Below are 27678 nucleotides of genomic sequence, written 5' to 3'. Positions count from 1 at the left end.
AGGTCCTGTGACTTTCAGCTGAATGTAACGGTGTTTGTGGAGTTTACACAGTTGTTGAAGCACATGGAGTTCCTGGAAATGCATACTGGTTAGGTTATTTAATAAGATTTCAAAATATTTATTTTATATAATTTTTTTTCCATACGTCACCGGCCTGATTTGCACAATCCACCCTGGGGCACAGGAGCCTTTTAGTTCCAGGGAAAGTAGTTCTGGGGGCTAAAAGACCCCTGAACTATTGGTCGAAATGTACCTTTATTAGAGGTCAGCAGCTTAGAGATGCTCTCACCTGCCGTTGCCTGGATTGCAGGACAGGATGTTGCTCCACTTTTCCCTATCAGAGTTGGTTGTGGTCCAGTAGCTGCTCAGGCTGCTCTCACACCTGTGCCCACTAACTTATTATATTCCAACTTTCTCACCAGCCTGAGATAGACACTGATGTTTTTGACACAATGTTTACACCAGGTTGTCAGAACCAATCAGAATCAAGCATTTAACACAGCCAGGTGATGAGGAAGAAAGCGGGTAAACTCAGACACTGGTGACGATTTCTAAAGCCGTAATTTAAAGGTGAAGCTGTGTTTGTCCTTATTTACCTCTCCTGCTGAGAGAAGCAGGCTGTATAACACTGACCTTTATTTCTCCTCCTAGTTTTATAAGTGCTTTCTCCGTATTTCAGTGAAACACCCGCCTCTGTCTTTTTATCATGAAGTTAATTTTTACAGCACATAGTCCACAGAAGTTCAACTTTTATTTTTACAATGTTTTCATTCACCTCTTTTTCCTCTGGCGGCCATGTTCTTGTTTTGTATTCCAAAGGTTGCTGTTGATAAATCCCAACACAACCCTTTGCAGAGATTTTTCACATTAAAAGCCCTCGAGCTGCAGACAGGACAGAACTCTGGGTGACCAGTTTATTTACAGAAGCCTTACCTGGCTGTAAGCAAAGAAGACAAAGTAAAGGCAACGTGCCGGTCTGATGGTTCCACTGCTTTTTCTCCACAGACATTATTAATTCATTCGGGCCAGGCATTAGTTGAACACCTGCTTTTATTGGAGTTTTATAGCGTAGACTTTATTTCTATGGTTCTTACTTTGTTGCTGAAGTGCTGACACAGTCCTCTATTATCTGTATTTGTGGTTTTCTCCTGCAGTGCAGGGAGCAGTGTCTGAGCGAGTGTGTGTCTGTGTTTGCAGTGTATAGAAAGTAGAGCGTTCATCCATTTGCAGCTGTGCGGTCTTTTACCTGCCACGCATGGAGGAGCAAAGCAATCGAACACTGGCGGCAGCAGTCATTCAGTCTGCATGTGGAACCAAAATGTCAGCAGCACAGGCTGAGACCTCGAGCCATGAAATAATGTAAAGGCAGCGAGTGGAAATGTCTGACGGAGAGTCAACATGGAGGCAGGAAGCTGAATGTGTCCAGCTGAATAGAGCCTGAGACTTTTAAATCATTAGTTTACATTTGAATTTCAAAATCATTTCAAAGAGACTTGTTTCAGGAAATGAAACTGGTTTGAGTTCTTTGATATTTTGTATGCCCGTGTGTTGCAGTAACACATAGGAGGAAGCATCACCACAGGCCTGAAAATAATTGAATGCTACTCAGAGACGATTCCATAATAAAGCAATTTTGATACTAAACTCTTTTTTTCAACTCCAGACTAGCTCACAAAAGATCAAATTGTCATCTTCTGATTTTCCTGATAAGAAAAAGCTCTCTATTAACACTGCAAAACTACAACAGGGATTTGGGACAGTGCAATTTGTTAAACTAAAGTTATTACCCGGCTGTGTTAAATACTTGATTCTTATTGATCATAACTTCATAACAACTGTGATAAGGGACGACCAGGGACAACCTGGCGTTGCACTCATAACCCCTCATATCAGTCATTATAGATTTAAAATGACCTGTTTGCATGAATCCAGAATGAGTCTGATCTACTCACGCAACACCAGCCAATGACTGTTCTGGAGATCTAATTCAATACAAGATGCACCTAAGATAACATTATGAAACTTTAAGAGTTGATGTGGAGCGTCTTATGTCGCATTCACACCAAACAAGAAAAATTGCTTAATTCAGGCTTCAATATCGTGTGTACGCAAGTGCCCAAGACAAAATTTTGGAGACACCAATCCAGTTTGTTGTCATCAAACAGTCCCTCCAGGATTTCGCGCATAGTGAGATAACATCTCAGGGGCAAGTAAATACGCTAAATTACAGTTGTTTTTAGAAAACATTACTGACTTGGCCACTGACTGTATTTTGATTCTCTTGATTCACCGAAAAATGCCATGAAAGGACTGTATTGCATATTTACGACGGACCCTGAATGCACCTCACAGCGACAGAGGCACAGACAGTCAGTTCACGGCACTCTGAAATGAATCTGCATCTTTAATGACTATGAGTTGGTCAAAACTTACTGAAGGTGTCAGATGTATCACCAAACTGCATTGAATCAAGCTCTAAACGCAGAGCTTTTTACGGTAATGGCAGCAACAACGTCAAACCTCAAATATTAAACAGACGTCCCCGGTTGTGTCTTTGTCACTAACGCACACCAGGAGTAAAAATCATCAATGAAGATGAGACAGATGCATGGAGGTGAGGAGAGCTGGTTCATAAAGCACACCTGCTGCAGGTAGGTGACCAAGTGAACACTGTGCCCCTCAATCTATAAATAACAACGTTGTCATCGTCACTTGTCCTGCCTGCTGTCCCCTCTTTTCAACCGTTCTCCGAGCGTGTTTTGCTGTTGAAAAGTGCTGATCAAGTGAGGACTTACGTTTATGTTCCAAGGAAGTGAAATTGATGACAAAACTGATGACGCACAGGGGCTGAGATTAAGGTTATTGCGGGAAAGTTGCAAGGCCGCGAAAAAAACGCGCTGATTGGTTGAATTTGCGTTGATAGTTGCGATCGCGAAATCGCAACTTCCTGGAGGGACTGATCAAACAAGATTTAGCTTGACTACATTGAATGGTGAAGCTGGTTATACTACAGGGCACAGTGCTAACTTGCTACTACAACCAATAGCTGGAATCAAATGATGGACAAAGATTTCCAAATTTAGCAGATAATCTGACCTCCTCACTAATGTCCGTGCGTCATTCGTGCCGCCAACAAAATCTTGGGTCAACTTGCGTCTTTAAATGCAATGCACTTGCATGAAGGATTTCATTCACGTTCGGTGTGAACACCCCATTACCTCTAAAAGGGAGGCAAATGCAGAAGTGCCTTAAACCTACATTATTTCTCATGTCCAACAGGGGGGCACTCCTGGACTTATATGGCCCTTTTCCACTTCACAGTTCCAGCCCTACTCTACTCGACTCGGCCCGACTCGACTCTACTCGGTTTGGGTACCTTTTCCACCAGACCGAGTACCGACTCAATGGTGGGCGGGGTCGTCATAACACAGCTGTACAAAACTGCTGCCCGAAACTGCATTCACGTCATTTTGAACGCGACACAAACACAACAATCACAAACAATCCAGCTCCTGTTGGATGGGCATCGCGCTCATGACTCTTCAGTGGCGGCAGTCCGTCGATGTCACCTTTTAGTGTCGGCTTAGCTCGCTTGGAACCAGAGCAGAGCAGGTACGAAAAACTGGTATCTGGCACGAGGTACCGCGCCCATGGAAACGGAACACAAACCCAGTAGAGTCGAGTCAAGTCGAGTCGAGTAGGGCTAAGATGGGCCGGTGGAAAAGGGCCAATAGTCTACTTCTCTATAAGAACATGGTTCTACTTCTCTGTTGATTTATCTCCTCAGTTAATATTTTCCTCAAGAGTTTATGGTCTCAATCTTTAGTTTGAAGTCTTCTGCAATACAGCGTGACATTTATTTTCTAAACTATGATCCTACTTAGTCCATTACACCGTAAAGCAAGGGAGGATTTAGGGTGGAGCTACCTGTAATTGAGAGACACTACCAATTAAGGCGACCAATGATATTAATGTGCGATCTTCTCATCCAAATATTGTCACCTCTGGCTCTATAATTAGCTTAGAGTAGTCAAACCAATTGATGACGTCATGGTGGCCACGCCCATCCTCATATACAGTCGGTTGCTTTAACATCTTTTTCATATTTCATCTTCTTGCCTTTCTTTTCATCCTTCAGTCATGTCTGACTTTTATTGAAGGGATTCTGAGGATGAAGAATTTAATGATAGATGACTGTTCCACTGTAATTGCTGTGCATGTGAAAGGCCTTTAACTCCTCTGAACACAGGACATCTAACACACACACACATACACAAGCACACACGTGCACACACACCCATGGCCCTCTCTCTGTGCTGAACTAGTTGCTATTGATTGAATCACAGGAGATGTCTGAGGAGAGGACTGTTCAGGGCTTGGGGAATAGACTACCCTCAGCTCTCAGCTAATAGATAGCACAGATTGCCTGTGTGTGCATGTGTGTGTGTACGTGTGGTGTGTGAGTGTGTGCGTGTGTGATGGTACAGATTGTCTGGTGTAAGCTGTTAGGCAGAGGCCTGTCTTTTCACAGGCTCCATTGACTGAAGCGCAGCGTGGAGATGCTCGCAGCCTGATGATCAGGCCGATAACGGGCCTGATGTGGCTGAATGAGCCCCACTGGAGCCCAGCGAGCAGGGAAATACAATTTGGTAAATAGTGATGCTTACTTGTGTGAGACAAATAGGCCATTTGGTAAAATATCAGGATAGCGGTCAGGCAGAAAGGCAGGAGGAAAGTTGGCATTAGTTGGACAAAGAAGGGAGAAAACACATTTTCAAACAAATCACATCAGGTTAATTTCAGTAAAACATCTTTGTGTCTCCGCCAGGTTTAAGTCCTAATTATGCTGCAAAGATTAGATTTCACATTTTTTCTGCAGACATCTGAGAGTAGAGTGTTGACGCCTGTCCAATGGAGGACATACAACCTGCAGTCACATCCCCTCCCTGCTGCCTCGCGACCTCTATCAAACAGCTCTTGTCAAAGGTTAACCAAACAGGTCAGCAGCGCTAACCTCACACAAATAAGGTTATATACTTTTGCACTCAATAGACAATCTTAAAATGCTACTTCCAGAAAGTTTCAAAAGTTCTGAAAAACTTTATTAATCTCCTTCTTTACTTTTTAAAGATATAATCTCAACTTCCAGCCAAATAAATGTCTCTGAAGTCACACAGTGGTAGGGGAGCCAGTGGCCTGCAGCATTTGCAGTATTCTCTGCTTTTATGAATTCAATGTGGAGCCAACATTCATCCATCACACAGCAGTGTTTGGTGCTCCAAAGAGAGGAAGCAGGGGACAGTTTCACTCCAGTGTTGAGTTGCACCAGTTTGGTTATTGTGGCTGAACAGAATGTGAAAAGATCGATGACTACAGAGGAAAAAAACAAACTTGAAAAACAAGGACATAAATAAAAAGGAGCAAAAAATGAAACCAATGCAGAAACCCCAAAATCTGTAGTTCATGGAGTGTCCGCTTGAGGCTGGCTCCAAAAGTGGGTGGATCCCTCATAGAACCCCATGTTAAAACTTCACAGCAGAAATAAACATACAAAAAAATGTACAAGGGTTATTTATTTATAACTCAACAAGAGTTATGCATAAGAAGGGGTGCAGCTGAATCAATACCTCTTTCTTCACTCCTCAAAACATACTTTTAGAAAAAAGCCTTTTTTGAGTAAATTTACTGATTGCCTGTTTGAATTTTATTGTTATTTTAGATTTTGATTTGTTTTGTGAATCCAGTTTACAATTTTATTGGCTCAATAGTTTTATCAATTTTAATTCCAGCACAAACTGATTGTATTATATCTTGCACTTTTAATCAATCAATCTTTATCTGTATAGCGCAAAATCACAACAAACATTATCTCGAGACACTTTCACAAACAGAGCAGGTCTAGACCGTACTCTATGTTATACTATTAACAAAGACCCAACATCAAGACAGGATAAGATCCAGTCCCCTCTTACAGACAGGACTCAGTCTGATCTCATCTTTATCCACTATGAGCAGAGCACTTTGCAGTATTTAGCAAGTTACAGCAGCAAGGACAAACTTCCTTTTAACAGGCAGAAACCTCGAGCAGAACCAGACTCATGTTAGTCAGCCATCTGCCTCGTCCAAGATAGGGTTGGAAATAGGGATAGATGAGAATATGAGAGAGAGAGAGAGAGAGAGAGAGAGAGAGAGAGAGAGACAGAGAGAGAGAGAGAGAGAGAGACAGAGAGAGAGAGAGAGAGCAATGATAGTGATGAGACAGGTAGTAGTAGCTGTTGCCGCTGGAGTCCGGCTCGTCCACAGCAGCCGGACGTCTACAGTATCGAGAGGAACCGCTCAAGTCCTACATCTAATGTTTTTCCATGCTTTTAATGCTATTTTAATCTGCCAGTATGCATTTGTACCCTTAGTGTTAAGCACTTTGTAACTTTGAAAGATGCTATATAAATAAAATGTATTTTTATTATTATTATAGCTGACTTGATTGACAGGTGGGTGCATTGAAAGGCAGCTAGGCTAGACCTCAACCCCAACTCCAACCGCCGCCTTCTTTAGGGATATAACACCTCCTCACCAGTTAAAGGGTGATGTCACTGAGGCTTTGTCTATGTTTCATTCAGTGTATGAGGAAACAACATACAAATTATCATTTAAAGAAAGGCAAAGCATTGAGGAAGACGCTGTTTGATTCTGTGTTTAGTTTTGTTTGCACTGACAGCAACATGAGCTTCACTACAGGATCATTCGTGTTGATTTGAACCAGTTAAACAAAGCCAGCAGATATTTATTCTTCCAAACTCATCACAAAATTCTTGTGATTCAGCATTACAAAGAGGATTCCTGCAGAGAAACATTCTTTGTTACAGAGGAACTTAATTAACCAGAAACAGACTTTACGTTATCCCTTAAAAGCCACCAGACTCCATTCACAAAACTGTTACATTACCTCACAAAGCACTGGAGCTGGTGGTCTGATGCTGTCTCTGTCAGTTTGTGTTTTTTCAACTACAGCTAACCTTTCAAAACACCAAAACCAGACAGAATCTAAAGAAAAAACAACTGATCTGCCATTAAAGAAATATCTGTTCGCATATTCTGTACAACGAATGGATGTCATGATCGGAAAACTTGTATCCAAAGCTGCTGACTGCACAGAAAACAAGAAGTTGGCCATCACTCCCCGAGGATATTTATCACCAGGCAATAAGCTGATTGGTCCAGAGATTGCCATAGAAGTCACAGTTATTGATCTATTGCTTAAAGGGTGATAACAAACTGCACTGTTTTGTTTATAGTGCTGCTGTTAACAAATACAGAAGTAAAACAGCAATTTTCATACTATGCGTACACTAGCAGCACACACTCTGAGCTCCTTGTAAAGCAGAGTTCAGTGCCTCTTCCTCTCCCAAACAGTCCTGAATCAAATGCTGTCGGTCCGTTCATCGTAGAAAGCTCTGCTCTGATTGGTCCCCTCTGTCTCTCTCTCTCGGTGTCAGCACTCTGCTCGCTCACTGCAGCGCCTGCCATTAATCCCCGTCAGCCTGGCTCCCTCTCACATCATATTTCTGCTGTTCTGATGGAACATATGGAGTCCCTGTTCAGCCAGCACTCGGAGAGAGCTGCATAATTCACCACCAAACAGGAGACGTCAGCCGTGCTCTGCACCGGTGGCCCTCTGAGTGACTACACTTAAGTACATCTACTCTCCAGTACATGGTGCTGCTAACACAAAATCATAGCTTGGTAATGTTTGGTATGAATGTGCTGGTATGTTGATGGATGGTCTGTGTGGCCTGAACCCTGTTTCATAACGGAAACATGACCGATCGTGTAGAGAAATAAATCAGCAGGTGCAGAATGTGGGTGATTGATTGGGAGAAAGAACGGTTCTCCAAAGGTTGAGCTTTCAATCAACTGATGTTTGTATGATTGATGTAAATGACTTACATTTTTTAATGTGTTTTTGTTTTTGAAATTAGCATTGAGTAGTTACAAATGGTAGGACTACATACAAGCATGTTTTTTATACTGTAATTTAAAACTGTGCAGTAAAGTCCAGATCAGTGATGTCAACTCCAATCAGTCTACAAACTACCCACTGAAGCTTCAATGAAAAAGTTATTAGTATTTTTGGGCAGCAATTAACTATGCTTCACTTCAGATAGCTTATTGGAATTATTTTAACTTTTTTAATTAATGGGGCTTATATTAAGTCAAAGAAAAAAAAACTGTACCAGTAATAAGACAAAGAGACTTGCTTAGTTGTGCGTTTTGCTGGAGTAAGGTAATAAGCTTTGTATATCCTGCGGTTGAATCCTGGAGTAAGTTACAGCGGCTCCTTTAAGTGAGAGCATTTTTTGAAATGTTGTTTAAACCTCCAAACATGTATTGTATAATTGTGGATTATCTCTTAAGTGTAGATAAATGTTGATTGGCTGAGTTGCTGCTAACTTTAGCTAAACTGGTTTCTCTGATTCTAGTTGTCTAAATATGTGTCAATTTTTGTCAGCCAAAATTTGAACCCTGTGTTTTGACCAAGCGGTAACCTCCGGTCTCAAACTATGAAGCCCATGCGGAAGTGTTATAAACTGATATTCATCAAGAATCCGCTTGAGGCTGGCTGCAGAACGCCGGAAACCACATAGACACCAATTCAAAAAAGACAATCTTTGCTGCATTATAAACAAGTTTACAGCCTGGTCCAAAAACGGCTTGGCCCTACGAAGCTAATCTAAGATATTAAGATTACGAATTTTTGCCCAAATAAGGACATGACTGACTTGACTCCCGGTCAGGAACACAAAGCTGTTGGCTAAGAGGCTCAAACTCCGCCCGTTTAAGCCTGGTTGAGTTCCGCATTTCCAATATGGCTGCTGCCGTCGACTGGCTTCAAAACAGCGGTCAGGAACAGATGGGTGACGTCACAGATACTATGTCCATATTTTATACAGTCTATGGTTTTGGCAGATCTAGGTAAAACTGTTTTTTCTGTGAACCCCCTTTACAATGAACAATCTTCAAAAAGGCCAAATTACTCATATTGACTGTTGTGATTTCTCTGTGTTGTGTTGTTTCTGTAGTTTTTTTTATGTTCGTAATTCTTTGAGGCTGCTACCATCAGATCTCTCTTCAAAAACAGATTTCAATCTCAATGGGACTACCCGGTTAAATAAAGGTTCAATAAAAAATAAAAAAGAATTATTCATCAAACTGCATCTCCGGCTCATCAATGAGTTATTGTCAGCCAAGTGGGTTTAAAGTTCCTGTGGAGGGTTTATAACTGGCACTGAAAAAGATTGAAATTACTATTGGTGCCTTCTTATGAAGAACAGAAGGACACCACCAGCAAAAACAATATTTAAGCATTTTTAAAGCCTGTAACCGCAGTGAGGTGGTAGGTGTCAGACAGTACGCTGACGACACATTCTTTTACATTTTCAACAGCAAATATACACAATGAGTGATGCATTTACAGTAGAAAAAAAAAGCAGGATTATGTTTTATAAGAGATAAATCCTGTCTTGGCATGTACAGGATGAATCAGTAAAGAGTGCTTCTTTGCTTCTTTGTTCACAGTCCGCGTAACAATCAAAGTTCCTCGAGGTAGACTTAAAACAGAAAAGTTCGTCTGCTCTCAGATGACTTCAAAATACATTTTATAAGCCCTTTATTCTTAGAGAGATTATCCCAGAAAATATCTGCCGCCCAACATCAGAGAAAAAAATTCCCTCATTGATCCTCACGCCGTTACGTAATTTTTGCACGTTTATCCTGTATGAAGTAAAAATTTTATGTTTTCTTTTTTTGCCAGAAGACTCTTTCGTCACATTTTGCTTGTTTCATAATTTAGTCTTCAAACCCAAATGCTTTTCCATTTCATTCTTTTGTCATTATGCAGGTGCTAAAACTGCTCCTCTGAATATTCTCTCCATAATGTCTTCAAATCAATGTCAACAAATGCAAACCATCCCTCCAGTGTATGTCAGCGCTAAATCTCTCTGACATTTATATGAAGTGCGGCCCGCCACCACGAAACGCCGCCTTCAAATTGAATATTGATTCTAATGATCTGTTCTTTGGGGCTGCAAGAGTTTGAATCTTAATAAAGCCGAGAGAAATGAAGCGCGTTCTCAATTTGCAGAAAACTTTACACAGAGCCCGAGGGAAATTTGATTGTAATGTGATAGATTTGTTGGGTTCCTCATTCATGAAACAGACTCGATGAACTTGTTTTAGGGAATCTTTTTGTAAATTGTTTGGGTCTCTGTGGGATGGTGGTCGACTTTACGCTGTGGCTGTAATCTCAATTAAACATCAACTCTTCAGATGGAGTGAAGCAGCAGAGAGGAGGAGACTAAGTAAACAAAGTATCAAACCTTCTTTCATTAAAGGTGCCCTAATATTTCTCAGTTAACATGTTCCCTCTGCAAAGCCGGGAGTCAGCAGCACACACACATTCTATGACTTCTGAAGGGGAGGCTTTCATTAATGAGCTTTTCGTAAGTGTAATTACTCTGAGCTGTGTGTGACGGGTAGATGTCAGAAAAATACGTGAAGTTCAGGAGTAAGCATCAAAATGTACTGCAGTGAAACACAAGGAGCTTATTGTATGAAACACAGTAACACGCTGTGAGCTCACTTTTCTTACAAATTGTTGTTTGTTCAAAATCACAAATACACATCTGCTAACGTCATGCGATGTGCTTTACTCAAGAGAAGGGAGAAGAGATGGGGGGAAAGACGGGGTAACAATGCTTAACGCTGGGGTTGCATAATACTGGGGGGAAAAACTGACGATGCAATATTTTTCTTTTGTGGTACATTATTGCAAATCTGCAATATGAATAAAACAAGACAGTTATGCCAAATAGGGGAGAACGGGTGGTTGTCACACTTTTTACTGTTTTGATGATTGCTCATCATCAAAACATCTTTCAATAGTCATTCCTACATTAAATTGAAGCTTAAGGTGTTGGCTTGAAATGTTTACCCCTCTCATTTTCCAACTCATCGTAACAAAGTGGCCAATTAACTATCAAAGACACTCTAACACATTGTGACAACCAACCCCATCACCGGAATGGTTGTCACACACTATGGGGTTGGTTGTCACACACTATGGGTTGGTTGTCACAATGGTATTTCAATGGGAAAAATATTTTAAAACAGGTAAGAAGGCAGAGCTAAATTGAAAGTTTAATTTGCACTGACGAGTGATAGGCCCACATAACTTGCATTTTAACATAAATGAGCAAGGAACATGAACAGGAAAACACATCTTTAGGCCAGCCTATATCAACAACATAAAGAACAAAACAAATAGGCCTAACAATAATGGCCTACTCAACTAGGCTACACACAGTCACAGTCATACTTTGTAAGGGTAACACTTGTTTTGTTATAACCCATCGTTTAAAAGCCTAGAAGAAAAATACTGAGGAGCCAAGCACTTGGTTTAACCCTCCGACAGGGACCCAAGTATGCACAGACAAGGGAATACAGGTAATAAAGGTAACACTCTACCTTTGTAATGAGGAGCACGAAAAGAAAGGGATGATGTTTAGTGAACAGGTAGTTATGTGAATTAGATCGGAACAGGGGTGGCTGGACGAGCAGGATACACCCCTCTGTTGTCTCACCCTGTGAAGGTTTCCAAATTCACATCACCACCCATTCACTATACATTATCTTGCTTGTCCAGCTACCAACTTAAGACGTTAACAAGTTGAAACAAAATATTGCGATATTGATATAAAGATAATTCCATTAATTAAACAATGATTTATCCATAGTGCTACAAGAATATTCCCCCCTCCTAAGTGTAGGTAACGTTTTCATTGCATCCAATTCTTATCAGCCTCCTGTGGGACAAATTATCATTAAACTGAAGACAAGTTAAAACATTAGCCTACTTATTTTTTATAATTTACATTTAACTGCACATTTCATTGAAGGTGACGTTTGACAAGGTGAACTGGACTCTTGCAGGAATATTTACGTTGCTATTTCTGTCTCATTCAGCCATCAAAGTTCTAACATTGTTGCTATTATCACTACAGCTAATAGTTTAAGTCACTTTGTAGAGACTGCAGGACAGGATGTTGCTCCACTTTACCTATTAGAGATGGTTTGAAGCCCAGTAGCTCCTCAGGCTGCTCTCACATCTGTGCCTGCTAACAGCCATATTTCCTCACAGGTTGTTGCCACAGTGTCAACAGGCAGAGGTGAAATCTGCTGGATTCTTTTCTGCAGATTGCTTACTAATGGCATGTGCGATCAGGTTGTCCCTTGTGTTGCTTTTGTTGTTGAGAATGAATCACCATTATTGGGGTTTGACTAATCAGAATAAAGTATTTTTACAAAGCCAGTATTAATGTGGAATCATTGACTTGTCTTTAAGTAAGTAGATGTCAAGGTTTCGATTTGAATGCGACCTGTTCCAGTTAATTTGCTTCACCATGGAACATCCTGCAAGGTGACTCTAGCATACAGTATGTGCACTTTGCATTGCAATGATTAAATAAATTATGTATTGTGTAGTCGGACTCAAAACCATAGTTAGCTTCCTGCATCCATGAGGTCATGTAAGTCTGCTGTTAGCGCTTGGGTTGAATTAAAGGATCCATCCTGCCTTTAAACAAGCCTCACTCAATTGTTGTGTACAAGGAGTGTTTGGTCTGTGGACTGCAATATTTAAGGCTAATCTTTGGTCATCACCATGCTGGTTTAAGTGAACATTTTTGGATTAAAGGGTGGAGCTGGAAATGAGTTAGGGATTAGCCAATGCGAATTCATCAAAACTTGATAGTCTGTGCTTGTGGTGATTAACTAGAAAGTTAAATACAGTGTTTCCAGCAGACCAGAATCCTGTTTGGCTTCAGCGGACTGTAGTTGTTGATATATTTGACTAGTTTAAAGAGCTGAGAGAGCTATTGGGCCCAAGTGAGCCCTTGCTTGCGTCACATAAGGCAGAAACTTGGTGGTTTTTAGCACATGTATGGGTTGATGCAGGGTTACTATTTTAAAGAACTCAAACATAAACATTGCTCACCGCTTGCAATGACATTTGAAATATAGTAAAGTTGTATGACAAATTATTTTTGACTCATAAAATCTGACATCTTCCCTGTAGCATCCATATTGTTTCACATTATCACCTGAAGCTCACTTCCACAATAAAGTCTGAAACATGACTTCCTAACATGACAAATGGGACCATCCAAAGAGCACAGGGGTGAGCACCATGCCAACCTCATGCTCCTGTGGCTTCAAAGCTAACAACAGTTTCTGCATGTTCCTCTGATGATGAAACTGAGCTCAGAACACGCACTGCAGCATGTTTACATCAGAGCAGGATTTACCAAGCAAACACTCAGATCACAGATTACAAACACACACAGAGAGAACTTACCCACAGATACATCATCATGACTCTCCTGCAGCACAAACACACACCGCTCCTTTTACTTCTGCACAAGTTGTGATGGCGTATTCCTCTGCAACCAGCAGCCTACCATCACAGTAGAGTGAGACAACTGTTTCTGGATTTGAAGACGCGCCTGACCCTGTGTATGTTCCTTTGACTTCTCTTTCTTCCTCTGCGCTGCTTTTGAGTAAAATCCTGCTTAGCCACCACTTCTCAGTGTGTACTTCAGAAACACACAGTGTTTCAACGAGTGTGTGTGTGTGAGAGAGATAGATAGAGAGAGAGAGAGATGAGAGAGAGAGAGAGAGAGTGAGACGAGGAGAGAGGAGAGACGAGAGAGAGGCGAGAGAGAGAGAGAGAGAGAGAGAGGAGAGAGACGAGAGAGACGGAGCAGAGAGAGAGAGGAGAGAGAAAGAGAGAGAGAGAAACAGAGCCAAATGGCTAACTCTGCTCTCTGCAGCAGGATGCCACAGTTACCGCTGCACAGCAGGAGATGAAGAGTGAGACAGAAGAGGAGAGGTGGAGGATGGTGTTCACTGAGCGCGAGGTTTTCGTAAATAGCTGTTAGTGGCAGCGATAAATCTCACAGTCAATAAATAATGTGCATTAGAACAAGCTGAGTGGACGTTTTCTCACATGTGCTATTTAAAAACAATATGGCTGCAGCTGCTGGAGATCAGCCAGTCTGCACGCTGGGTTTGGAACACATTTAGAGACTTTCAGAGGCTTATAGTGGAGTCACTTTGATAATACAGAAGAAACATTTACACTGCAAGCCTTCAAACTACCAATGCACATGTTCAGGTTGGAATTTGTGCAGGTGCCCCGACTATTGACAGACTTTGTGATATACAGGTTTACAGTTAAGATATGACTTGGTGATTTGGCTAACATGATCAGGTTAATGCTGCATCTACTTCACTTGAAATCTGAAATAATGCAGTTGCTGCTTTATCAGCAGTGCAATAAACTGATGGATCCATCTGCCTACCTCAAGCGGCAACCTCCAGCCCAGCCGCGAGAATTGAAGCCAATACCGACATGTTAAAACTGCAGTTCTTCGAGTGTCCACTTGAGGCTGGCTCCAGAAGTTACATTGTTACGATGTTACAATGTTACTATGTTACAATGTTACAATGTCATTTAGCAGACGAACTAGTACCAGAAACCACATACACACCATTCAAAAAAGCTGATCTTTACAGCAGAAATAAACATATTTACAGCCTGGTACAAAACATTAGTTCAGTCCGAATAGCTCATACCTGGATCAGCACACATTTACGGGGGGCAAATTTTTCACAAGACATGAGTTTCGAAGATATTAAGATTACGAGCTTTCCATTATGAGAGGCACAGCTGACTTGACTGACAGGTTAGAACACTGTAGCTGTTGGCGAGGAGGATCAAAGCCCCAACAGCAGTTAGGTTGAGTTCAGCATTTCCAATACGGCATCTGCCAACAATTGGCTTCAAAACAGTGTTTCAGAAACAGATGGGTGACGTTCACGGATACTTCGTCCATTAATCTACAGTCTATGGTTCTACCAAGATAAAGCTCTAGTGTGCTGATTTTTGGTGCCCCCTGTAGACAAATGTATATTCTTATCTCTTTGCTGATCTTGTCCTTTAACCCTCCTTTAACCCCAGCAATTTAAACCTCCAGAAACTGATTATACCCAGGTTTATGTGTCAGGTACTTTACGTTTCTTTGTTGACTACCTACATAGCTCTTTAAATAAAACATATTTCAAGCATAAAAACAATTTAAAGCATTTAGAAGGACTATATTTGTAAAACAGAACATCAAACTGCTGCGAGTTTGTCATGCTCTCGTCCGCCCTTCCATGTTTCTATGTTATCAAAACATATGACACAGGACACAACATTGAATGTCTTTAGAGACATGGTGGCTGGAAATATATCTCAATATGAAGGTTGGTGGTTCGATCCAAGCTCCTGCAGTCACATGCAGAAGTGTCCTTGGGCAAGACACGCACCCCAAACTGCTCCCTCTGTATATTTCTTATTGTTATATACAGCTAAAACAGCCTGGGGTCAATTGACCCGAACAACACTGATGCGTAATTTTATTTTACAGGAAATTGGAACGTATCAACCTTTTTAATTTATGTTTCCCTGTTGTCTCCATTAAATTAGGAAAAGTCATGAAAAATTAGAGATGTTAAACATTGAATGGGGTCCAATTTATCCCAAGGATAATAGGAGGGTTAGTAAGAATCTGTTCTGCCTTTCTTTTCATGGTCAAAGGTTTTACTCTGTGTGAAATTTGCCATTTAAAATTTTGAAAACAGGCTGTACTGTAGCATGCGTATTCCATTGCAGGCATTTAAAAATTACAACATAGAAACTGTCCATTGTGCGGCTGATGGTCTTGTTAGCTTTTTGTAGGTCATAAAAAAGCATCAGTTTGAATTTCGGTTCTGTTTTATATCCAGATCAAAATTACACACAGTAGCTTTAAGTAAAAAAGTTTTTCCGCACACTTGGACTTCAACTCCTCATTTCATCTATAAAGCATATTTCATTCAGGTCAGCTCAATGTGCTTTAAATTAATGACTGAAAAACATGGAAAAACAATGAGTCACAGTTAACCTACGTGTAATAACATACAGAAATAAATCAGTAGAACATAAAAACCTATAGCTGCACACACACCTCCTCACATGTACATAATGACAATCATCCGCTTGGGAAAATAAATAGGTTTTTGAGTTTGATCTTAAAGGTAGAGGACACTCAGGATGGACCTCAGGTCAGCCACAGTAACTACAGACCCCTTCACCTGACCTTTGATCTGACTCTGGGTTCAGTAACGATCCAGATGAACACTTGCCATGGCTCCTCTTGGTCCTGTACGTGGCTAACGTCAATCAAATCACGTTGTACAAGCTGTGCTTTTGCTAATATTAGCTCATTTTCCTCCTCTGACAACGGACCCTATCAGTAACAGTCCTGCTCACCATGATTGGCACCATGAAGTTTAAGTACATAATGTGGAGTATCTTGTGATCCAGTTCATGAAAGAAGAGGAGGAGATAAGTCGCCATCCTTACAGGACAGTGTGACTCCTTACCTGAGCTTGTGCAGCAGACTGCAGCTGTGTATCCTGAACTGTGAGAGATACTACAATGTTCATAAAGATGAACAATAACCACAGAGGGAGAAGACCCTCAGAGAAAAAGTTCATCCAAAGTTTATACACCTGTTACACCTGGTCATTGTCACACACATGTTCATTATCACACACCTTTAACACACCTGTTCATTATCACACACCTTTAACACACCTGTTCATTATCACACACCTTTTACACACCTGTTCATTATCACACACCTTTTACACACCTGTTCATTATCACACACCTGTTACACACCTGTTCAATGTCACACACCTGTTTATTATCACATACCTCAGGGGTCGTGGTCAGTTTGAGGCCGCGAATTTGGATTTTGACATTTTGTCTCACCATAACATTTCAAACATTTGTAGCTCAGCCATACCTCAACATATCTTCACAAAACTCTTGTGCTTGTTAGGGGTCTAAGCTTGAACACACACACAAACATTGTCAAATCCTACCTGGTTTGCCAATTTCTCCTCAGAATGTTTAGGGGGCATTTGAAGTCTTCCCCGAACCCTCCTGTGAAGCACGTTAGCCTATACACTGTAAAAACTGAGATTGGGATTAATTAATATTTACTAAATAAATCTTAGTAACCTATGAATAATAAAAAGACTATGTGCAGTTTTGAATCGCATTGAGCTGAATTCAACACATTTTAATCATTAATTAATTATATTTTACTCAGTTTTCTCCAAGTAAAATCAGCTATGAATCCCTGAGTAGAATTTAATTATATTTATCAGGAAAGTCAAAAATGAATAAAATTGATACATTTTACTCATTGGGAGGTATCTGGTTTTATTCACCTTACGCGCTTCCACCATTCCAGTCATTTTGCACCACATGGATAATTGGACATCCGCCATTATTTACCCCCAGCCTCTGCACACTGCCAGCTTCCTGAAGGTAAGACTTGTTTCATTATATTTAGTCAAAGAACAATTTATAACCAAGTTGCATTGTTTTGCGTTACTGCAAGTTACCATGCCAGATTTACAGAGCTGTAAATCAAAATGATGCTACAATTGGCCTAGTCTGTCATCTTTGATTTTAATTAAAACATGGCAAGGACCCGAAAAAGTCAATGTTTAAATTTACTGCATTTTCGTTTAATCAAGTATTTTATTATCTTTGTGCACGCTCTGGCTGGTGTTGTGCTAACGTAACCCCAAATTCACTGAGTCTGTAACTTTTACTCCGTTACAAAGGACCTTCTCTTTTGGCTGTAAAGTCTAAAATATGCGATGTTCTTGCTATTACAGGATACTGATGAAGACCATGTGTTGCAGGACCTTGCTCAACAGAGAATAAAAATCTACCACATCAAGACTGATACGTCAGAGGGCCCCAACGACATCGGTGTTTTGGTAGAGGGCATAAAAGTCCTGACCGCTCTGGGCAACCTTCCAAGGGCTTGCGCCATGCTCATTGGGTTGGCATATGCAGTCAATCTTGCTTATCCCAAGTATAGTGGGTCAGTGTGATCCAGGTATCTGACAATATGAATTATTCTTATTGCTCGTTTTTGAAGTATAAATATTGATTGCTGTGAACATTTGAAAGTGTTGCCCCAAACCTCAGTGCAGTAACCTAAATATGGTAAGACCAGATAAAGTGTTCAAAAATTCAACCTCGGCAGCCTGTTTAACTCAGAGGGATTGGCTGCAGTAGGCTTATGCATCATGTTGAGACCTAAAATAAAGTTTCTTGGACCCATATCATGAAACCAGTTGCAAGTCAGGAAGCCTTAATGAACACAAATACGTAAGATTCTGTTCTCTTAAGTCAAAGTCCAGTAAATAAATTGTTATAAAGTGCCTTCTGGATGCCCCTCTTGTAAACTTCAGGTAGAAAGGGCATTTAGTTGCTGATGTTGTGAAATAATGCTAAAAGAGTGCTCTCTGGATAGTTAATAATGTTTTGTTATGTGAATTATGCAATATAACCAATAATATTAAATACAGTTATTTTGTGTTATCCTTTTTTATATATTCAATTTCCACCTCAATTGGTTAGACTGAGTACGCTACTGGATTGATTGATAGACTGCATATCAAACGGGTTGTTGTCATTTCAGATTGGGAGAAAGCCAATACATTTGCTCCCTTCAAAGTTGTGAAGTTGTGTGAATGAGTGGCTTTGTTAAGTGCTATTTTTTTCATGCGGAGGAACAACAAACTTAAAGACTTCCACCTGATGACCTTCGTGGCCGGACCAGGTGAGCAGGTCAGAATCATCCTGAGGAGCTGAACCGCTGAGCGCTTCATGGACTTGTAATAGGATTTTGAAAGTGATTCTGAACGGATCCTCTCTTTCTGCTGTGCTTCAGTTATTGTTAGCAGAGAATCAAACTGTGTTTTCAATGTTCTGGGGTAGATAAAACAAATCAAACAGATTTAAAGTGTTTGCAGGGGAATCCAAGAACTTCTAACACACATCATACAAATGGAAACTGAGTGCTCAAAGAGTAACATGTCTAACTTCCTGCAACAGCTGCAGCCTTAAAGCTGAATTAAAACTGCTGATGAGAATGTCGATCCAAGGAATCCTTTACACACTTGGAAACATGATCCATGTGTGTTTTATTTTTACAGAATGGAAGTATTTGGTCGACACGTTTACTTAGACAATATTTCTGCATTCTGATTGGAGATGTCTTTTCAGGTGTTTATATGGCATGGGATTTAATCTGGTCTGGTGTTTGCATGCACCTACAAGTTTAATCAGAACAGCTGTGTGACATCCGCAAGAGAGATTTCATGCCGCCATGCGCCCCTCTCGTCCTCCGGTCCAAGCGCAAATAGACTTTTTTGTTTGATCAGCTCCCTGTCCTGAAGATGGATATGTACCCTCTTGATTTGATCCACACTCCACTCTATCCTGGCTGGACTTTTTTTTTTTTTAAAAGTCCATATTTATGTACCTTTCTACCAACTAAGCCCTGTATGATGTTCAATTTCTACTAAAATTAAACTCTCTGCCATTGCCCAGTTTGACTTTGAAGTTGTCATCTTCTGTCTATCACTATGCATGTACGTCAAGATGTTGGGCATGTGCAGACAGAAGACAGCCAGAAACACCGTCTACATGGGACAGTTTGATTGGTTAATGAAAAGGTTTAAACTGCACCTCTGCAACAGAGGGAGAGCTCATTCAGTTCAGGCCTGTTTATTCCAATCAAGGTGTTTTTATGGACCATTTTTGGGCTTTTAAACCGTTTATAATCAGAATATTATGCTCCATGTAAACAAAGCTATTTATTACTGATCCCAATTTTGTGCTTCTTATATATATATATATTTTTTTTTACAAATACCAACAAGTGTCTTCCTTTAATGAAACATTTTTTGTAAAAGTTATATTTAACGGCCCTTAAGGAGAAACCCTAGGATGAAGCAGTTGTCATACAATGAACAGATAGAGGATTTTTTTTAAATAAAAGCCTGTTTTGCACATTTAATGTCAACATTGCATGCATTAAACCCCCCAAAAATATATCTACAGGAAGTCTGTCAAAATATGAAAACCCAAATTTCAATTCAATTGAATTATTTTAATCCAAAAACGTTAGAACACATCTTTTTTAAACATGCCTCTGGTTCATGGCCCGGGCTTCATGATGTTTACATGTTCAACATACTGCAGGTAAGAGAATGAACAGGTCAGCATGGCTTTAAGAATCGATAACCCAGCCTAATTATATCCTATGTTTTGACTGGGCTTCATAGTTCACACAGGGTCATCGACTGCTCAAAGACAGTAAGACACATAAAACTGAAATGACTTTTTTATGGAGGAAGTAAAAAAGTTATAAAGACGAGAAAAAAGAAGCTGATTATAAAAGAGAAAATGCCCCAGAGGCAAAGTGACCAAATAAAAAACGCTCAAACTCAGAGATCCAATCTGAGAGTGTAATCTGTTTGCTTCTCATTTCCTCATTATCCTGAAGGAAATACTCGTCTAGTTCTTTATGGACAATTAAAAATAAATGAAACAGGCTGGTAGCTGTGTGAGGGGATTACAATAAGATGCCACGGTATGAATAATAACTCTGAGGCTGAGAGTTATTTTTAGACTCAGAATGTTCCCACACTTTAATGAGACTTTTGCTGCACGCTTCAAAGCCAACATAGACTATCATACCGCGCTGTTTCTGCTTTTTATTCTTTTTAAAGGATTACTGTTGGTTATTGGAGGTAGATGGAATAAATAACTCAGTTTTGCTAACCCAGCAATTAAAATACCCACAATCCCCCCGAGATGAGAAGACAGCAAAGAGGCAAGATGTGTGACTCATTAAGAGAGGATATAAGCTGCTCCTTCTGCAAGATTTATAATGAGGCTCACAGTTTACAGCTATTCTCAAGTCTCCTGTCAGTCAGTAATGAGGGCAAAACATGCTCGTGCGCAGTTTTAAATCACAACAATCGTTCATACGTGTCAGAGGCATGCTGGGAAACATGAACACACACAGTGATTAAAGGAGGACGGGAGAACTGGAACATGAACTATCAGAGTAAAGACACCAGGGCTCGGACTTTATAAATGGCATGCTGGCCCAGGTGCATGGTGGGGCCGATTGGGGCCGCTCAGGCCAATCAAACTACTGTCTTAGGAGATCATGTTGCCCGTGAGACCATGTCACATACACTCACACTGTTTTGGCCTCTGTGAGTGATTCTTGTCGTCCATTCATTACTACAGCATCACGGTTTCATAATGTGTCTGGGCGCACATGCATCAAAGTTGTGAGAAGCCGTTTCATCATGTCACTTGCGCTTTCTCTCTACACTCCAGGTCCCACCTCAGACACTGACTGTAGCGCAGGTTTCCTCTCAAGTTAGTGCGTAGTAAGCTTGGAAAAAAGTCAACACGTAAAGGAAAGAACATCACCAGAAGAGAAAAGGGAGAATAGAGAGAAAGTGTCAGGCACACCGGTGAGGCCGCTGGAGTTTTGGTGGGAAAATGTGATGAGGCACACACCCGTGTTCCTGTATGTAATGCATTTTTTCCACCACGTAAATGGCTGCATGTCTTTGCACAAGTATGTGATAAATTGTGTCATTTTCATTACAGCTCTGTGTGCTCTGTGTTTACTGTTTCCAGTGGAGCTGGTCAGTCATACTCCCTAAGTATTACATTCTCATGAGAATAATTCTTGTTTTAAAACAAACCAAAAACAAGTCCACATTTGATTCAAACGTAGCGGTACTTTCCTTTTTGAAGAGTCTCCATGTTCAGTTTATCAAATTCAAGCTGCTGACGGTAGTCGTGATATAAACATCAGTTCTGAGAGATTTCGAATGTCAACACTACCCCTCCCCTCTCTGCTGTCGTTACCCCGCCCCCAAAAGATCCTTGTGCACGTTCTATGAGGAAGTAGTGGCTTCCCAGCCAATCAGGGCAACGTAGTGGGGCCGCCACTCGACCAATCAGGTTGGGGAGTAGCTCTGATTGGTCCTTGATAACGGGAAAGAGGGGAATAATAACATTGCTTGATACAAAGGCATTGGACAACACAGAGATTTCGCCATAATCTCAAATTACTTCACTTACAGATGAGTACCAATTGGTATTATGACCTTTTCTCCAAACCCAGCAAAAAAAAATACAGTTTTTTACAACATTCCTTCCAACAGCAGCTTTAACTTCTGGAGCGTCACTCCTGCTAGCATTAGTGGGAAAAAACCCAGAACTCTTTACAAACCAAGTGGACTAGCAACCAATTGTTTTCATTTCTCCAATACCAAAGATTTGTGCCATTTTTACAATTACTACAATAAAAATATCAATAATTGGTGGCTATAAATTTCTCAATTTCACAATGCAAATATTCACTGCAAAAGCACACACCAATAGATTTAATTTACCAACAACCACAACACCTCACAAAATCTCTCCAAGTCAAACAGGGCTTCAGCCCAAACAAACACAAAATTAAGAATCACTGAAAACATGCATCAGATAAATCACCTCTATGTTTCCTTCTCTGCTGATTTGGTGTTTTTCTCCAACAGAAGCAGTGAATGTGCAGCAAGAATGTAACGATTGGTTAAACAATGTTGAATATGTAATAACAGGGTTGGATTTGTTTCAGTGGAATCAAAACCATCTCATGGTCAAAGCACTTTAAACAGATATTACTTACATATATCAGTTTGGTATCTTTCGCTACAAATGCCCGATATTTCTGACCACAATCTAGGTCTCTAAACTCCACATAGTGCATGTGTATGTATTGCAGTGCACAAATGCATCTTTGTATCACACACACAGTTGTTTGGAAGAAGATGTGAATATATGCAGATGTTTTTCAGACTCACCCTCAGCTGCTCCTGCTCACTGCTCATGAGGTGACCTGAAACCTACAAGAGAAAGAAACAATTAATGACCACATATACAGAGCTAATATGAAATTATGCTCCCACACTCCTAACCCAGACTACAAAAACTACAGTTTTATCACATTTTAGTGAGTGTTACAGAGCCTGCCAGGTCTGTCCACAATCTCATCACAACACACTGTACACAGGGAAGCACTGAGTTTGATACGATGTGTTTCAATATCCGCACATTAAAGTCTTGAAATGATTGAAGTTTCACTTTCACTGACACCCCCTCACAAGTTTGCAGTAACTTTCCTCTCCTCTGCCAAAATCAAACTTATCTCCCTCTGTCACTCGGGGCCTCCAAAAAAAGGGGAAGATGCTGAGATCAGCTCTCTTGCTCCCCAATCTCTGCCCTGTGTTCTTTTCTGAGATGTACAAAAATACACAAAAACATCCACTTACATCCTCTACCCTCAAATCTAGACAACATCTCTCCTTCCTTTATCAATGCCTCTCTCTCTGATGTTTCTTCTGTCTCTAATGTCAGTTTTTCTGTTTTCTTCACTATTGTGTGGATTTGGAGGCAGATTGAAAGGGGTAGAAATACAGTGAGTGAGAGCTTATCAATCTCTAGCCCTGCTAAGATGATTTCAGAATAAAGACCACCATGTCTGACAATATCTTTGTGGTTTGACACAATTTAGTCCATTTAAATGCCGGTATATCTCAGCACTGTGGTCGTCCGTATGTTGCAGTGTAACATTCTCATGCTCAGTGTGAGAAGTCATCAACAGTCAGGTGAATTTAACTTGAAAATCTGCAGGAATTCAAGTCTTTTGTTGTTAAAGTTCCAAAATCTAAGAGTGTCTTGATCGCAAACAAACATAAAGTCGTCTCTGTGTGAAGTAACGTAGACTTTAACTTCAAAAAAACCATTTACAGGTCTGACAGTTTATCCAAAATGACAACACGACCCAACAAGAGCTGAGGAAAATGCACAGCAGACACACACATGCAGGATGTGAAGCTCTGCCCTGGAGTTGAATAATGTTGATACCAGTAATTGTGTATTTTCTGCATCTTTTTCCTGGAAGTCTGATCTCTCAGCATGTGATGATGATGAGTCAGGGGGTGACGAGTCGTCTGTCGTGTCTCTAATTTATGACTCTATAATCGCCCAATCTAATGCAGTGGACGTCACAATAAACAGAAATATTGTCCATCAGAGAACTGCTCTTACAGATGCAGAGTGTAAGAGAGGTGCGTGCAGTTTATGATAGGAAAAAGAGGAAAGAGTTATGAGAGAGGTCTATAAATCAGAGGATATTATGCACTTAGAATAGGAGAGAGATAAGGAGAGAGAGAGGCGTGCTGGTAGAGCAAAGCTCTGTGCGGCCCTGTATACCTGAGCCATGCAGAAAATGCTGGAGTCAGAAAAATGCCAATAAGTCTGCTGATCAAAGCCAAACGAGGCGGATAGAGAGAGAGATGGGGAGAGAGAGAGAGAGAGAGAGAGAGAGAGAGAGAGAGAGAGAGAGAGAGAGAGAGAGAGAGAGAGAGAGAGAGAGAGAATAATCACACAGGGATTATAAAGAGGACTACAGAATCAGCCATTAAAGATATAACATCTGGCTGCTGCCATCAGGTGTTAATCCACCTCAGAATGAATCATTTACCTGAGCTCAGTCTGGTGATAGTGATCAGTTTATGCCGTCATGAAGTTCATCTCACCATATTTTTTTTGCTTTTATAAAATTTAGGAGATTGGCATCCGCTATGAGCAAATTCTTCTGAAAGTGTGTTTCTAATTACTTCAAGAGGTTCTTCAGGGTGTATTTTGGTGTGGCCCTTGTTTTCGAATCTGTTAATCTATACCAATCGATTAATCCTGGAGGAAATATAAATCATATTTTCATCCTTTGTTATTGTAAGATGTTGTTGAAATTCATGATTTATCCGAGTGTAGAATAAACAATGTAGGAGGATGAAAGAGGACATAAGAGAAGGACGCACGCATTAAAGTTACTAACAATAGACCTTTCTGGAGTCCCTGAGCTCCCTTGTCTTGTAGGTTCCTCTGACTCGCTACCATAGATGGCCTGCTGCCGTGGACCCCTCCTCTCTCATCATGGGCAAAGTGAGACCTCTTGCTTAAAAGATGGACGGGCTAACAGGACTATAGCCAGGAGTCAGACGGAGTTTCGGGAATGTAGCATGGTGTGCTTCACTGAAACGTGGCTGCATCAAGATATTCCTGACCGCAAAGTCTCCATTGACGGCTTCCTGACTGTCCGGGCAGACCGGGATAGCACTGAGAGTGCTATGGGCCTCCGACCATATTACCTGCACGGGGAGATCTCACATGTCCTACTGGTAGCTGTTTACATCCCCCATCTACCAACCCGACTATGGCGTCCAACGTTCTCAACGCTGCCATAGCCAGACTCCAGACAGACCACCAGAGTGCCCTCTTCCTGATCTCTGGGGACTTCAGGACTTCAACGATTTAATTTCTACATAGCTTATTCTGTCTTCTGTTCATATTTATTATTATTTTTTTATTGTATTTGTATTTATATCGTATTAATATGTACATGAGCAACTTTAATGGCTGTCCAACATGAGTCTGGTTCTGTTTGAGGTTTCTGCCTGTTAAAGGGACTATTTTTCCTTGCCACTGTAACTTGCTAAATGCTGCAAAGTGCTCTAAATTGGCTTCAAAACAGAGCTTCAGGAACAGATGGGTGACGTCACGGATACTACGCCCATTTTTTATACAGTCTATGGTCTTCCCCCACTCTCTACTCCCACATTTCCTGTCTCTGTACAGCTGTATTATCTAATATAGGTGAAATTGCCCAAAAATGTGGCTTTAAAAAAAAAAAGGATCTGGAGAGAATTCATTCAAAAGTATACACCACAACGAAAACACGAGTCTGACAGGGAAAAAGATCCTGCATATACACAGCGCTATATACTGCAGGACACTTGAAATATAAGGAGGCATCTTATAAAAGGAGATGCAGTGGTAATCGTTTTGTTCAAAGGCTTTCACTCCTACCCATCCCTCTGTTTTCAGGAAGAAGAGCAAAACTTGTTCAGAACAGAATGTAAAAACTTGCACATCAGACAGAGCCGGCAGCGTTTTGTTGTCTCGATGTTGTGTTTTTCCGTTTTGCTTTGTTTCCTTTAGTCTCCCAATGAGGACATAAAAACGCAGTGACACTGGAAAATCTCAAATGTTTTTTACTGCATCAGGCATTAGTTTGTTGTTCTCTTTCAGTTTATCTGCTGCTTTAAGTCTCTGAGAGAAGGGAGGCCAGTCACTTTTTTCAGTCCAAACGTTCTTCATATTGTTATAAAATTATTTTGATGAATACATTCAGAACATGCGTTCTAAAGAGGTAAGTATTTATCCCTTTCTTGAGAATCTAATAATGCTGATGCAGATCTTTTCTTTTTTCTCTTTATGAATATAATGCAGGAAATGGCGAGTGTTGTGTGCGTAATTAATGAATGTATGTTGGAGTCGCTGAGAATCCTGCTGGGAATGAAAGCTGGGAGGAAGGGATGAAAAGAGAGGAGGAGGGGAAGCAAGAACGAGTGAGGAGATGCTGAATAAGCAGGAACGCTCGCAGCCCCCAGCGGGAGACGGAACCTCGACCACTGCAGTCAGCTCATAGCCGGGGGAGGGGGGGAATGGATAGAGAGAGAGGGAAAGAGAGGGAGAGAGAGATGGGGGGAGTCCTCAGGAGAGATACAGGACAGGATAGTGAATGCTCTGTTGGCGGCTCCTAGAGGCTGCAGGGGTCGCTACAAGTCTCAAAAATGCGCAAAAACACCAAACCGGGGAGCATTTTGTTCTTAGTGAGATAATGATACCAAACATGAAGTTTTAAATCGGCTGATTAACAAGCTCTGATGAAACAGGAAGGAAAAATATATCTGCTAAGTGTTTTTTTGACTGAAGTCCAAGGTAACACGTGACTTTGCCCTCTGAGGATCATGATTTTCCAAATTTTCAATTTTATTCATTCATGTTATTGATAGGATAACTACGGAAGAGGATTAGGGCCACTGGAAAAAAAATTAAGATGCAATATACACGTTTTACTCTGAGATTAAAGACTGAATTCTGACTTTTTTCTTAGAATTCTTGCACCTTATTATTTTTTTTTTTTTCCAGTGGCCCTGATCCTATATTGCAGATAACAGTTGAGCTGTTAAAGTCAACACAAGAATAATGTGTTAACACAAATTCTTTTTAATGCCATTAAAGGCCAACATTTTTTTTAACACCTGATTGACACACACTTGCTCTGTGATTGTGACCGTCTGCCAGCCCCGTGAGAAATCAGGAAGTGATACGTCCGTGACGTTGTTGATGGCAAGCAGAAACAAACTTCCTTGAACAAAAATGGACAAAGAAATAGGTCCAGATTGGCATGAGCAAAGTTATTTGAAATTACTGTTAAAGTGAACTGAGTTACTAGCGTTGTCCATCAAGTCTGAAATACTACCTGCTGGCCAAACACACAGCTGAGCAAAGAGCCTTCCTCTCCCTCGCTATAAAGGCAGGCCATGCTGGATAGTTTGCAACAGAGACGTCTGAACAACTCTACAAGCAAAGACTTTCAACAGCGATCGCTACATGGGTGTTTACAGCTTGTGGGCCGATTAACATTATGGATGTGACCCTGTTTGAAATAATTTGCATCAAATCTAAAGACTATACACAAGCAATGCCTTCTAGAGCCACCACTGTAACTGTGA

General features: G+C 40.8%; 1 protein-coding gene across 1 annotated transcript in view; it reads right to left on the bottom strand.

The window, feature by feature from the left end:
- Positions 1-27678, bottom strand: part of LOC117831780 (RNA binding protein fox-1 homolog 1-like) — a 272572-nt gene that overhangs the window by 135051 nt on the left and 109843 nt on the right. Inside the window, exon 3 of the mRNA XM_034710617.1 lies at positions 22900-22941. Within this exon, the coding sequence (XP_034566508.1) occupies positions 22900-22941 (42 nt within the window). The remainder of the gene's footprint in view (positions 1-22899; positions 22942-27678) is intronic.

This window comes from Notolabrus celidotus, chromosome 20 (assembly GCF_009762535.1).
Source record: "Notolabrus celidotus isolate fNotCel1 chromosome 20, fNotCel1.pri, whole genome shotgun sequence".
Lineage (NCBI taxonomy): Eukaryota > Metazoa > Chordata > Actinopteri > Labriformes > Labridae > Notolabrus > Notolabrus celidotus.
This window is presented reverse-complemented; position numbering and strand designations above follow the sequence as displayed.